General features: G+C 47.2%; 5 protein-coding genes across 5 annotated transcripts; 4 read left to right on the top strand and 1 right to left on the bottom strand.

Moving 5' to 3' along the window:
• The first annotated feature begins 292 nt into the window (after positions 1-292).
• Positions 293-2,141, top strand: HD556DRAFT_1323062 (uncharacterized protein). The gene is made up of 3 exons (XM_041301407.1): positions 293-852; positions 903-1,166; positions 1,220-2,141. Exons 1-3 carry the CDS (start codon positions 422-424, stop codon positions 1,875-1,877), a joined length of 1,353 nt encoding a protein of 450 aa, XP_041167089.1. The 5' UTR covers positions 293-421; the 3' UTR covers positions 1,878-2,141.
• A 24-nt stretch (positions 2,142-2,165) lies between these two features.
• Positions 2,166-3,766, top strand: HD556DRAFT_327392 (ClpP/crotonase-like domain-containing protein). The gene is made up of 7 exons (XM_041310287.1): positions 2,166-2,452; positions 2,506-2,546; positions 2,602-2,831; positions 2,881-3,039; positions 3,099-3,179; positions 3,232-3,297; positions 3,347-3,766. Exons 1-7 carry the CDS (start codon positions 2,279-2,281, stop codon positions 3,454-3,456), a joined length of 861 nt encoding a protein of 286 aa, XP_041167088.1. The 5' UTR covers positions 2,166-2,278; the 3' UTR covers positions 3,457-3,766.
• A 1,376-nt stretch (positions 3,767-5,142) lies between these two features.
• HD556DRAFT_1436558 (uncharacterized protein) lies at positions 5,143-6,321 on the top strand (the record flags this gene model as incomplete). Its single annotated transcript, XM_041305585.1, has 7 exons — positions 5,143-5,173; positions 5,232-5,490; positions 5,539-5,624; positions 5,680-5,738; positions 5,794-5,800; positions 5,856-5,888; positions 5,942-6,321. 7 exons carry the CDS (start codon positions 5,143-5,145, stop codon positions 6,319-6,321), a joined length of 855 nt encoding a protein of 284 aa, XP_041167087.1.
• A 35-nt stretch (positions 6,322-6,356) lies between these two features.
• HD556DRAFT_1323044 (exocyst complex component Sec10-like protein) lies at positions 6,357-9,847 on the bottom strand. Its single transcript, XM_041301406.1, has 15 exons — positions 9,755-9,847; positions 9,624-9,699; positions 9,406-9,569; positions 9,285-9,354; positions 9,028-9,236; positions 8,879-8,977; positions 8,706-8,827; positions 8,481-8,655; positions 8,068-8,430; positions 7,729-8,015; positions 7,594-7,671; positions 7,309-7,544; positions 7,044-7,254; positions 6,928-6,990; positions 6,357-6,870 (listed from the first exon to the last, which is right to left on the bottom strand). The coding sequence occupies exons 1-15, from the start codon at positions 9,815-9,817 to the stop codon at positions 6,450-6,452; spliced, it is 2,637 nt and encodes an 878-aa protein (XP_041167086.1). The 5' UTR covers positions 9,818-9,847; the 3' UTR covers positions 6,357-6,449.
• A 144-nt stretch (positions 9,848-9,991) lies between these two features.
• Positions 9,992-12,271, top strand: HD556DRAFT_1190063 (rRNA processing/ribosome biogenesis-domain-containing protein; the record flags this gene model as incomplete). The annotated part of the gene is made up of 10 exons (XM_041296148.1): positions 9,992-10,267; positions 10,324-10,494; positions 10,547-10,834; positions 10,879-10,988; positions 11,035-11,122; positions 11,171-11,255; positions 11,307-11,404; positions 11,455-11,737; positions 11,785-12,017; positions 12,095-12,271. Coding segments are annotated over 10 exons (1,809 nt in total), but the record flags the coding sequence as incomplete, so codon positions are not given.
• Positions 12,272-12,676: the final 405 nt, after the last annotated feature.

Genomic DNA, 12,676 nt, shown 5'->3' with positions numbered 1-12,676 from the left:
AGTCTGACTGAGACGAGTTTAGGCCCGATGATCCGAGTCTTGATATCTTTTGTTTCGTTACCATGTTTTATACTTGGTGCAACAACGGAGGACAGGATTTGCACAATACAGTCTAAAACGATTCACCGTGCACCAGCATGTTAGAACGTTGATATCGAGTCGAACGTGTATGGATTTGCATAAAAAATTTGGGTAACGCCCTGAGTTGCCGTGGATGAAGTGGATTACTATTGGATTACCAAATTGGACGGGGTTAAGTTTGAGCGCTAGTAATAATGCTATTAACAGAATGCAGCAGCGGACAATGTCAACCATCACGATCTGTTGATATCTCGTTTCTTTTCGTTTTTCAGGCCAACCAACAACGCATAGCGTTGAAAGGGCACGCCTTTTATCCTCTTTCTTTCTTTACCACCATACGATGCGTTGTTCTCATCCGGAGCACGCTCGCACACTCCTTTTCACCACAATCTTGTTCGTACTCTCATTTACCGCCACTCTCGCAGAGTCAGCGAATGTTCATGGTTTCCGAGCCCATCATGCCTGGCGCAGAAGAGCACCATTAGATGTGATTGCCAGAGATCAGGTTTTAGCATTAACAACTCCCAGTCAGAGCTTGTTGTCCAGTATCACCAGCGCCGTGTCGCCCGTCACGGTGCTCAGTGCGACTATTACCTCGCTTCCCCCGATACCCGCTCTACAATCACCTACGTCTAATCCCTTTCCAAATCCGCTAACAAATCCATTGGCTACAACCTCGAGTTCCTCTAGCCCTACTCCTCCATCCGTCCCTACGTCGACCAGTACCACCAGTGCCGCCATCCCTATCACAAGCAATGGGACTCCTGTTTCGTCAGTTTTATTATTATTTTCCTCTACAGCAGATTTATGTCCTATTACAGACAAACTACCTCTTCTCAGTCTTCCTCCTCTTCTCAGTCTTCCTCCTCTTCTCAACCTTCCTCTTCTAAATCTTCCCCTCAACCTTCCGGGTCTACGTCCACATCCACGTCCACGTCCGCAGCACCTCCTGTCGTTGCAATAACGCCGGCTGCACAACCGCTGGGACTCACGTCCGTGTCAGTATATACAGGCACATTTACCAGCTTCGCAACTGGAACGACAGTTTCATCTACTCCTTCGAGCACGTCCTCCTCCAACTCTGGGTGAGGCCTCATATATTACTTATCTCCAATCAGTAGCTGATATTTCCATCTAGATTCTTCTCCAATACAGGAGTAGTCGCCGGAACATTTACTGTTGTTGGCCTGGTTGGAGTTGCTGGAGTTGTTGGAGCTGGAATGATGATTGCAAGACGCCGTGCCTCTCGCTCGTATGAGGACGACATGGAGTATCTGGAAAAGAAGCCAGAACTTTATGTAGAGCACTCTCAGAGTCAGAATTTCGTTGTTGAAGATGCTGAAGAATCCCGAGATATAGATCACTTCGGCAACTCCATGGAAGTTACTGTACCGCCTGCCGCACACTTTTATTCCCAGCAGGACGTGTACCACGGGCAGGCAGCTAACAGTAGCGAAGGTTATGAAAACCAAGGCTACTATCCGCAGGAAGTGTACGCTCCACATGAGGTTTATGCTCCTCATGAGGTTTATGCTCCTCATGAGTATGGTATAGCATATCCCCCGACGGAACTTTATGCGGCACAGGATCCTTATGGAGGGATTGATGAAACTGGAGGGATGCCAAACCCCTTCGACAATGATGAATCAGAATTACCAGCTGCCTTGCGGCCATCTGTTCAGCGAACTCGTACGCTTATTCCTCCTCCTACTGCATACCACTCTCCGGATCTCCCCCACTCCGTCGATTCTTTCTACGGTTCCTCCGCGGGCGCTTCGAACGGGCACGCCATGTGAAATTATTTCGAACATCATATGCTTGATGCGTGCATTGTGACATTCTTCATGTTGTCGATCAAAATCACAGTACACGTTTGATTCGTCTTTCTTTATTTTATTTATGTACAAACTCGCGGCTGCGCGTATACCTTGGATTTTCTGAACGATTGCACTTTCTTTGGAACACGGATATCGATTTGATTGACTCCCTTAATTATCGACCTATAAACGACTGATAGCACATTCAATACATATGACATGTTTGCAAAACATAGCCGATCTGTTACCTTGGCGGACCTCGAAATACGCTATTAGACTCGGGACCATTCCATGGCCAGGTTCCGTCGGCTAGTGCTGGCTTCGTGCACCCTTATCGAATTGATAGACGAGTGAAGGTCTCACTTACACTTGGAACAAACATGCTCTATGTCGGGAGAGTAATGACTATAGGGCTGTCGCGACAATCGCACAGGCTCTTCTCAACACAGGCACCCGAAGCCTTCCTCGAACCTCTCCAGTCTCACCTCGGTATAACATGTCTGTCCCTCAACAGACCACAGGCAAAGAATGCTATTTCAATGAAATTACTTCATGTGATAGTTCATCCAACTCCAATACCGTCATACGCGCTGAATTCGCTCGTTAGGAATTTCGTGAATGTTTAGAAACCGCCAAGTACGACAAGAGGTTCATATTCCATGTTGTCTAGTAATAGCAGATTGCACTGAATAGCTTGACGCAGCATCCGAGCGCTGATAATACGTTCCACTACTATGGGTTCCTTCTGCGCAGGTGCCGACCTCGCAGAGAGACGCACTATGTCTCAAATTCAAGTCGCGAAATTTCTTTCTGACTTGCGTGCTGCACTTGGCCAATTGGAAGCCTTGCCTATGCCAACAATCGCTGCAATTGATGGTCCCGCATTGGGGGGAGGGTTAGAATTGAGTTTTGCCTGTGACTTGCGTGTGGCCGGTGAGTACGGTCGCTGCATGGAGTGGAGTCCGCCTGATCTGTATTGAAGGACATGACGTGACAAAGATAGGCCTTCCGGAGACACGCCTCGGGATCATCCCTGGAGCGGGTGGTACCCAACGTGCTGTCAGACTACTGGGCATGTCGAAAGCAAAGGTCCTGATCTTTACAGCTAAGATGCTGACAGCCAAAGAAGCACTTGAATGGGGTAGCAAAACTTCTGAATTGTATCCTTATGTCGCGATCTGACAAAGGCTGTGAGCATAGGCATAGTGGATTATGTATCATCTCCCTCTACATCAGCCTTCGAACGGGCGGTCGAATTGGCTCAAGAAATAACCAAAAGCGGTACGCACCTACTCCACCCCTTAGGCAACCCCATTTTCAATTTTTCGAATAGCCCCATTAGCGCTTCGAGCTGCAAAGCAGGCAATTTCACGTGCAGCTGACCTCTCGTTGGAATCAGGTATTTAGCGTTGCATTTATCGTGGTTGTTGTTAACATACGAGGAACAGGTCTCGACTTAGAGAGAGCGTCATATGAAGTTCTTCTACCTACGAAAGATCGGTTGGAGGCTTTACAGGCATTCAAGGAAAAACGACAACCTGTTTTTAAAGGAGAATAGTCTTCTACATTTGATTTGGAGTGTGCCGCGTATGCTGACTCATAGTGCAACGAATCGTGACAAGATCAGGTATAATGTTCGCGCACACATCTATATATCTACCGCGCCTGTGTTTTCATTGAAAATATCATTGGCGACACATGGCACTTCTCTATTTCGTCGGGCCTGGGAGCAGAGTTTCCGGAAGTTCTTTGACAACCTTGCTGGCATGTCACTATGTGGCCATACCAGCCTCCGCCGGCACAGATGTTGCGGGACTGGTCAGCATCTTGATGCTGGCCGTAATCCACAGGTGGTCTACTTATCTACGGGGTATTCCATTTTCTTGAGGATGTCTTCGAACAAACATGCCAAAAACTTTAGGACAAGGCACCCGTGGCCCTATGTTGGTGGGCAAATGTCTTTGGCACCAATAACGGGTATGCTTTCACATCGGTTACCTTTCAAGTCGCCACTTTTTCTTGTGACATACCACTTGTCCATGATAGTGATTGGGCTAGTGAAGATCCCATAAATGCAGCCCAACGCCAGTAAGTGCTGTCATCAAGAGCATAATACTCACACTGATCTTGAAGACGTGGCATAGCGATGATTCGCGCAGTAATTGCCAACTCAGTCTACCCAGAACCGGAAACCTCGTGAATGGTCATCGGGGTGGATGTCCAGCTTTCACGCAATCTGCGAGCTAGTGGCCGCCACGTCACGTATACACGAGAAGGTGTAGCTTATTACTTTCATGAATTGAATGCCGAAGGACCTATACGGTTGTGTTAGATGCGCATCTGCCACGCTTTCGTAGCAGTGCTTTCTACCGTGCCATTGTACGTCTGTATTCCCTGTTTGGCTCTGATTTGGCATTACCGAACCAGTCCCTGCGCTGTGTTGTTGCATCCCTACTGACCGAAGTTCGTATCCTATTTCAAGTTCACTGCTCGCAGTCTCCCGTTGCTCTTATCTATGCACTCTAGTACTATTTCGCTCTCATGCGCTGGGTCTGGCCATGGTCATAGATCACTGCTTCATTTCCACGAAGACTATGTCCATATTGGCGTTTAGCGTCATAATGGTGAATGATTGATATCTTAATGACGGCTGCCAGTGGATCATTTTGCTGTCGCCGAAGATCTTGCAAATACCTGACGTCAACGTTCTAACTTAAGTATCTACCCAGCTCTGGACGTCACAAGGTGCCAGCGTCAGTGGTTCACTCGGAGTACCAGGGTCGGTCACGGCATACAGCTCGCTTGCGGACGAAGTTGGAGTAGTGCAATGCTCAGGAGAAGCCATATTGAATTGCAGAGATGGGCTATGCAACCAATACTGACCATTAAATAGGTGCCATTATTTCACGTCACCGCAAAAAAAGTCCCGACAGAAGAGCTGGCGTAAGGTGCGCTTAACCACTGCGATGAAAGTCATGATGGAAACGGGCTCCATACATGGCCATGCTCCGAGTTGACCTAAATAGTTCACAAGTTTATCTGGTTCTAATAACATCATGACACATGTACAGGCTGTACTCAGGTTCATCCAATGCCCCTGGCACGCATCATCTAAAGATTGACGAGTGGGCCTCCTTTGGAAATGACCGGACCGGCCCTTGCTTCAAAAGACAAGTACCTGAACATTCACATTCGTATATTCCAATACCCATCAGCATTGCAATACTAGGCTATTATACTCCTCATGTTGGGCCAAAAAGTCTGGTTGATTACTGGTATGCTTTCTTGTTCACAATCATGATGAATCGTTACATTTATCTCATTTCATGGCAGGGACATCTTCTGGTTTTGGTCGTCGTCTTACGAGCCTTGCGCTTGCAAGAGGGGATCGCGTTATCGCGACAGCTCGTACACTGAGCAAAATTGAACATTTCACCCAGCACCCAAACCTTCATCTTATGCAGCTTGATGTCAATGCTGGCACAAAGGAAATTAAATCGCGAATAGATCACGCTGCTCGTGTATGGAATGGCATTGATGTCTTGGTCAATAATGCAGGCTACGGGCTGCCTGCACTTCTTGAAGAAGGAGGGTATGCACACCAACCCCGCGCTCTTCATATTATTCATGTTTATTACAGCGCTTCGGTTATGCTCCGCCAGTTTCAAACAAATTTTTTCGGAGTGGTTAATGTTTGCAATGCAGCGTTACCACACATGAGAAAGAGTGAGTGCTTCTCGCAAGGATCCAATTCTTTTACTTGCTGAAAAACATTCTCAAGAACGCAATGGTACAGTTGTGGTCATCGGCAGCAGGAGTGCATGGAAGCCGGAAACCAGAGTAAATCATTTTGACTCGCTGTGTCCAATTCGCCGAAGCTCACTGTCACCCGTAGGGCCTTGGTAAACCACGATGTCTTGGCAAGTAAAAATGATAAATCACTCATTTTCATTCCAGGGTTTTATGCTGCAAGCAAAGCCGCTGTACATGGTGAGTAAATCTCTGACCTGAAAAATCCCGAAGAGTCAACTTGGCCTCACTAGCGATGAGTGAATCATTGGCATCAGAGTTGGAGCCATTCAATATCCGGGTACTACTCGTGGAGCCAGGATCATTCCGCACCGAGGGCATCCTCGGTCACCCGTGGGACTGCTCCAATCCTATCCCAGATTATGACGAACAGCGTGCTGATGGACGTGTGAACTTCTATAAGCCTGCTGGGAAACAACCAGGCGATCCAGATAAGGCTATGAAAATTGTTGTAGATGTGGTGAAAGGGGAGGGCTGCGCCGCAGGTCGGGAATGGCCTCTATATCTTGTACTAGGCAAGGATGCAGAGGTCGACATTAGAAACAAGTGCGCCAAGGTTCTGAAGCACCTTGATGATTGGAGTGACGTTATCAGAGGAGTTGACGTGGTATGACTCGTACGATTTTGCACCACTACTTAGATTAGACACTTCACTATCCACCGCACCTTAAAGATAATATATAGTCGACCAGATTCGATTTGATGTACCACCATCGAACACAACAGAGGTATGTATGTATACTAGGCACTGTTATTGTTCAATCCACGTCCGCCTATAGAAAAGCTCCCAGTAAATCCACTGGGGATACCCATAGAAATACCATCACCGAGTTTAAGACCTTCAAGATCCTTCACCATCGTGCCCAACTTCGCCATCTTGAATCGATCTTTAAGGCCCTTGGAAGCACTGTCTGTTGCAACATCCTCTACATCGACGTTCTCGTTGAAGCGGGTCTCGAACTGGCCCCAGTCACTTCGTTGTGCAAGGTAGGGTTTGAGTAAGGCAGAATCGATGCGCCCGAGGTAATTTTCTGTGATATACGACTTGAGGATCTCAGGACGCACGAGAAAGACATTGCCGAGCTGTCTGATGAACTCAAATCGTTCGTGCAGAGCAGGTATATTGAAAGATGCCACTGTATCCTGGTACGATTTGAGGTCTCTGCAATAAGAATTGATGTTGGTGCCGGGGGAACGCGATAATAATAAAGACCCTTACTTAGCAAGCATCAAACCTCCTGTCGCACTAACAGGATATTTGCGGAGATGATCAAGTAGTAGACTGGAAAACCTGATGAGCATCACATATATGGCTTCCAAATGACTGCAACAAACCTGTGGAAGGAGACACCTATTTCGGTGAGAAAAGCCTCTCTGTTCTTGCCGCTAATATTCTGTATCGCTGCATCTCTCACTTTCTCGAGTATCTCGCAACAAGCTACGCAAGGTTCTGTGTTGACACGAGCAAATGAGAGGTCGTCATTCCGTGGTTTGAAGTCATTCTTCTTTTGTTTCGAGAGCTGCAGAGAAAGCCAAGTTATGGTAGCTAGGAGTTGCACGGAGGTTAGTACAAATTGTCAGGCGGCGTACAAGAACTTGCCATCTATGGTGCGTTGTATCAGCGTATTTGCTGCCCCTTCGGTCCTGCTTACAGTCTGGTTGTTGAAGATGGTCATTTCACGCCGAACAGTGACGGATGACGCTGCAAGCGGAAACAGTGCCATATTCGTATATTGCTGCCACAGATGGCATATGAGGTCTACTGAGCGCAACACTTCAAGTGGCTGTAGACTTGGTTCGAGTTTCGGGTCGGCAAATTCAAGACGAGCGATAGCTCTATGCCATGGGTTTAGATGTGCTATCATATAGTTCGCGAAACACGTACGATTCTATTGCAGTCTCCAGGTATGCGGCGCCGATGGCTTCCGCTAACACTCTTAGGAGGATAAATGTGTTCTTGGGGCTATAGGGACGCAGGTAAGGTCAGGTCAGGTATCATGCTGTGCAACGCGGGACTGACACATCATTTTGAGAAGTGAGCTCAACACATCTCCCAACAGCTTCCGCATGCCACTTAAGCATCTTCTCTGCAACGTCAATGCTCAATAAACCGTCTTCTTCCCGCACGTTATCTTCTGAGCTCTTGTCCTGTATTCTTTCTGAGCTTATCCCTCCATACCGCATGATCAGCGCTGCAGCCTGTGCAGATGTGCTTGAACCACCAGATGTCGTAGTATTTGCGGCAGCAGCTCCGAGCCTGTCCACCATCCGATCAAACATCGAGGATTTTACTTTCTGCATTCTCATCTGCATTACAATAGGAATCACGTTCTGCGGCAAAAATATTTAACGTGCTTACATGATATCGAGTATAATTCGCAAGCAGTCCCGCATAAAGCTCGCCAAGACTCTTGCTCTCTCTGTCAAGATATTTCTGGCCCTCGATATATGGTACAAACAGTTCTGCCATCGCGTTTTCTAGCATGGCGCTCACAACAGACGTTGTCGACGTTCCAGAAACTGTCAGTGCACCGGAGAGAACCCTACGAAACTCTGATATCTCCAGAGATGATTTGCTGGGTGTGATGGATGGGAGCTCATGAGCTTTCAGGTCTTCGACGAGGTTGGATGTCTGGTTATGCACCAATTGTAGGATCCGTAGGTAAGCCAAATCAGAAAGAGAAGAGCCCTTTGTCAAGAGCTGCTCCATGTATTGTTGGATCTGCAGAAAATCAGACACTGTCGTTATCATATAAAGATCCGTTGCCTCACAGACTGAGCAAAAACACGCTGCAGGAAAACTTGCATGACAAATGGTGGGTTTGGAAATACTGCCTGGACTATCTGTGATTCCTGGGCGACAGTTGCTCGTATTTCTCCGAACAACTCTGTGAGGCCTGATTCTGTTTTGGGTGGGCTTTCGTCCGGTTTGGAAACATTATTCCACCTTGCGTGAAATAGTAAGAGGACGCATTCTGTAGGCAACGGAGAACGTACAACAGGTCGTCACTGTGGTTTGCAGTGTCACGAACCTTATTCATGAAGAAATCATGTTGGTTGACATAGATTTGAACGCAAGATGCACCACCATTGAAATCTAATAATGTCTGTGCGCAATGCTTAACGAAATATCAGATATGTCATAACATATTGAAAATAAAGAAACACACATGCATCAACTTTGGGTCTCCCTTTCGGTAGCATCGGTCAAAGAGGTATATCATGTCTTTCTCGAACTTCTCGCAGTATTTGTCAATGTTCTCTCGGGTCTAAATGTCTGTTATGCCACTAGATGGAGGAAAAGAACAGTAAACAATACCTTGTCTGCACTGGGGAGATCCACCTCTCGGGCCACAGTTGTGAGTCGGCGCAATATAATGGCAACTTGACTTCGACCTTCTCGACCTTCTTTCTTCAAAGCATCCAAACGTGAAGTATCACCGCGCGAAAATTGGTTGTAGTAATTGATGAGGTCATGGGCAGCCTGGGCTCTCTGGCGTTCAATGTGAATGGATTCCAGTTGTTCACCTGACGCTGACAGTTAACGAGAGTATTGAAAATGTTAATGCAAGCTACCTATTCGGACCGCAGTGCGTCCAACTTCGTTCATCTTGCTTTCCATTGTCGAAAAAGATGATCCAACGGCCTGAGCATGGGTAGTCAACTGGGACATCCTACACTGCACATAGAAACGTACCTCGAATCCTCGGTTCAGGTCTGCCATCTTCTTTGAGTACTCCCTTTCTGCCACTCGGACACTCTTTTCCATCTGTTCCGTCTTAGCCTGGACATCCTTGCGCACACTGATCAACTTGTCTACGACTGCTTCAAATGTTCGTATAAATGGCTTGGGATCGAATGCTAGACAAAGCGCAAAGTGAGACAATATTACGAAGGGAGCACACACACGCGTACGCCCAGAGCTTGCCTTTGATTGCGTGATTAATCTCTCAGATATAGATCCAACAAATTCTTTAACATCGAATTTGCCCTACTCAACATTGAACATCAGCCCAACTGCATGTAGTGTAAACAATGCGATGCACCTCAAAATTGTTGAGACGCAGTTGTTCCTCGGTAGCCGAGTCAAGGTCGCCGAAATGCTGCATGTTGCAACCTGTATCAGGGCGATGATTAGCCGACGGGTAGCAGAACCTGTTTACTATTGTTGAAAGCTAAAGCTCCTGCCCAAATTTAGTAGTTCAATCTTTTCAAAGTCATTGGCATCGCGTCCCTCGCCTTAGGCTTTGCTGGCTTTTTCCGTGTCCCGAGCAATGGCTTCTCATCCACTGAAATCACTGCTCCAGTTGCAATTAGCCTCGGATTCTTCTTCAGTTTTACACCTGTCATCTGTGTTGTCAACTTTATCAGAGGACATCTTGTCCCCTTCCCCTCATCTTCAGAAATGGACATCCCGGGTGACTGCCTTGATTCATTCAAAAGATGCTGGAGCTCGGTGGGCTGGCATATGCATTGCATATCGTACTTCATCGCTATCAAAGTCTACGATGACAGAGTTTGCGCAGAGCTGGGCAGGACTCGCGCTGTCCATCCTTACAGTTAGTTTGTGAGATGCACCCATTCTGATGCTCAGATATCTAATATGTCACCCAAGAAACCAGAACCTCTGCCACTGCTTAAGGCGTCGATAAGATATCTTCGGCATGTCCTCAGTGCAGCAACCGACGTGCCAGAGCTTCAAAGGCAACTAGCCACTCCTACCGTTCCAAAATTTAGCCAGGCGCTGGTATCTATCGTCGAAAGGGCTGCAGATTACGAGCTAAAAGTTCGTGTTTGGCTTTTATAAAACTAACAGGGGTCTGAAAGCAAGATGTCAGGCACTAGCGACGGACACATTGAAGGATATGGTCGTTCTGTATCCTTCATTGAATAGAGCCTTAAGTTCCTCTATCACAAATGTGTGTCATCAAATACTCAATGGATCTGCACCGCAACACACGAATAAATTGCTGCTTCACAAAGCGGCGAGCCTGTACGCCGTTCTTCATTATACCGGGGGCAAGGTTGGGGCCGCAAATCTGTGGAAGAAATCTGTAGATGAGACCCTTCAGTGTCTCTGGACTGCGTCGATGGGTCTTAGAACAACATTTCCAGGCAAGGCCCTGGTATCTGACCTATCAACCTCCTATTGATATCTCATACAGTGAAGAACAACCCCTCACCCTCCAATGGACTAACATGCGATGATCCAGTGCTAGCTGTCGCCCTCAATCTTGATAGATTACAATGCTGCGCTACTGCGCTTTGCAGTTTACTAAGGTCAATTCATTGAACGGGATGGTACAATATACTTACACAAGTGCAGGACGACAGTTCAAAGACCAGTCCATGTGCCTATAGGACGTATAATGGAGTTCTGTCTATTCCTGCTAGCTTGTACCGCTGAAGAAGAGGTATTTTTTTGTATTTCTTCTGCCGACACTTTTTCAACCCAATGCTAGAAAGAAGGCCACGTTGACGCAACAGTCAGAGCCTTGGAACTTGCTATTGTGCCTGAGCTGCAGAGTTCTGCATGTGATCTGCTCTGTTGCCTGGCAAAGACGTGGGTAACAACACAATTTTATTCTATCTCTCAAGTGACGGCTCGATCTAGCGTTCAGCATCGACTGACACCGTACGTGTCCCGACTAGTCGTTATGATAACATACCATCTCGAACAAAACCCTCTACCGTGCGTCGCTGAAACTTTAACCCTGAAGGATTGACCTATGTATGTCTTAGAGAGCGGCGATGTTCATTGCTCCAGTGCATCCAAGCTTTACTGAGCAATAGCTTCCCTATCAGCGGCGAGCTTAGTTCCACGAGGCTCGTCAAAGGCGTCATGCTTTCTCTCATGCCGCTGCTGTCAACACAGTCTGATGCACATACAGGCGAAATGAGTTCTGGACAGAGCAAAAAAGGCAGGAAACGTAGACGAGATTACGAAGGCGACGAAGTTTTTAGACTATCAAAAGATGTCATTTGTTCATCGATCGCCGAGGGAAAGGTTATTCTTTGTGCTCTAGATGGTGAGTTCAGGTCAAGATCAGCCAACTGATCGCTAATCATCCTCTAGCTCTGCAAGTTGCAATGCGAGGCCCTGAGTTGCAATCCGCCATCCGCTCTCTGGCCTGCCGTGTCATGTTATCCTTGTCACTATCATTGACAGCTATGTCGCGCTCCTCTTTATCCCAAGACGTTCATCTGCACAGTTTAGTACTTGCAAAAGTGAACGGAATGTGTCTAGAGCTTGCTCGAGGGACGACAAGTGCGATGAGCAGAAGCCTTGGCTTGGTCCTCAGATCAACTGTAACGGAAGGCAATGAACATGTAGGCAGTGTTTATCTTATTTTGTTTTCCTAACATGACGACCTGTTTGCTTGTAGACTATGCAGATAAAACTGCAATTACAACAAGAAGCTGACCTTCTTCTCCATCCTCGCGGTCCACCACTAGTCCGCCCGCTGCCTCATGTGGAAGCACTATCTCTATTTCGCGCGGAGGAAAACAACGAAGAGCTTGCTGCTCGTAGATCACTTGCCTTGGCTACAACATATGATGCAAATATCATGGATGTCGGGGCAGATCTCAACGCAGTGACCCCGACACCCGAACCAACCCCTCAGCCCGTACCGACGCATTTACCCATACCAACACCAAAAATCACAGCTCCTGGACCAATCTTGATATTATCTCCAGTGCCAACCAGTCAGAAAATGACATCTTCGATCACTACAGCATCAACAAAAGATTCTGCCGACATCCCTTCAGCGATATCAGGTCAACAACCAACAAAATCTCTGCTACCGCCATCTTCTACTCAGATGGAACTTACTCCTCCTACGGTTGAGCCTCGGATCATCCCAGTGATGATGAACGATGACGATGAAGAGGAAGAGGAAGAGGAAGGAATACCGATTATTGATATGGAGTCGGATTCAGATGGTTGATAGTGCGATACAAGTGGG

Source organism: Suillus plorans, assembly GCF_016647745.1.
Source record: "Suillus plorans strain S12 chromosome Unknown HD556scaffold_2, whole genome shotgun sequence".
NCBI classification, from domain to species: domain Eukaryota; kingdom Fungi; phylum Basidiomycota; class Agaricomycetes; order Boletales; family Suillaceae; genus Suillus; species Suillus plorans.
This window is presented reverse-complemented; position numbering and strand designations above follow the sequence as displayed.

Excerpts from the sequence above, each read along its gene's own strand:
- HD556DRAFT_327392 (XM_041310287.1), top strand. The coding sequence starts at position 2,279 with ATGCTCTATGTCGGGAGAGTAATGACTATAGGGCTGTCGCGACAATCG. Across the intron at positions 3,180-3,231 it reads TCAAGAAATAACCAAAAGCG|CCCCATTAGCGCTTCGAGCT; the intron begins GTACGCACCTAC and ends TTTTTCGAATAG. Across the intron at positions 3,298-3,346 it reads TGACCTCTCGTTGGAATCAG|GTCTCGACTTAGAGAGAGCG; the intron begins GTATTTAGCGTT and ends TACGAGGAACAG.
- HD556DRAFT_1323062 (XM_041301407.1), top strand. The coding sequence starts at position 422 with ATGCGTTGTTCTCATCCGGAGCACGCTCGCACACTCCTTTTCACCACA. Across the intron at positions 853-902 it reads AGCAATGGGACTCCTGTTTC|ACAAACTACCTCTTCTCAGT; the intron begins GTCAGTTTTATT and ends GTCCTATTACAG. Across the intron at positions 1,167-1,219 it reads ACGTCCTCCTCCAACTCTGG|ATTCTTCTCCAATACAGGAG; the intron begins GTGAGGCCTCAT and ends ATTTCCATCTAG.
- HD556DRAFT_1323044 (XM_041301406.1), bottom strand. The coding sequence starts at position 9,817 with ATGCAGCATTTCGGCGACCTTGACTCGGCTACCGAGGAACAACTGCGT. Across the intron at positions 8,656-8,705 it reads AACCACAGTGACGACCTGTT|GTGGAATAATGTTTCCAAAC; the intron begins GTACGTTCTCCG and ends ATTTCACGCAAG. Across the intron at positions 7,255-7,308 it reads GATACAACGCACCATAGATG|CTACCATAACTTGGCTTTCT; the intron begins GCAAGTTCTTGT and ends TGCAACTCCTAG.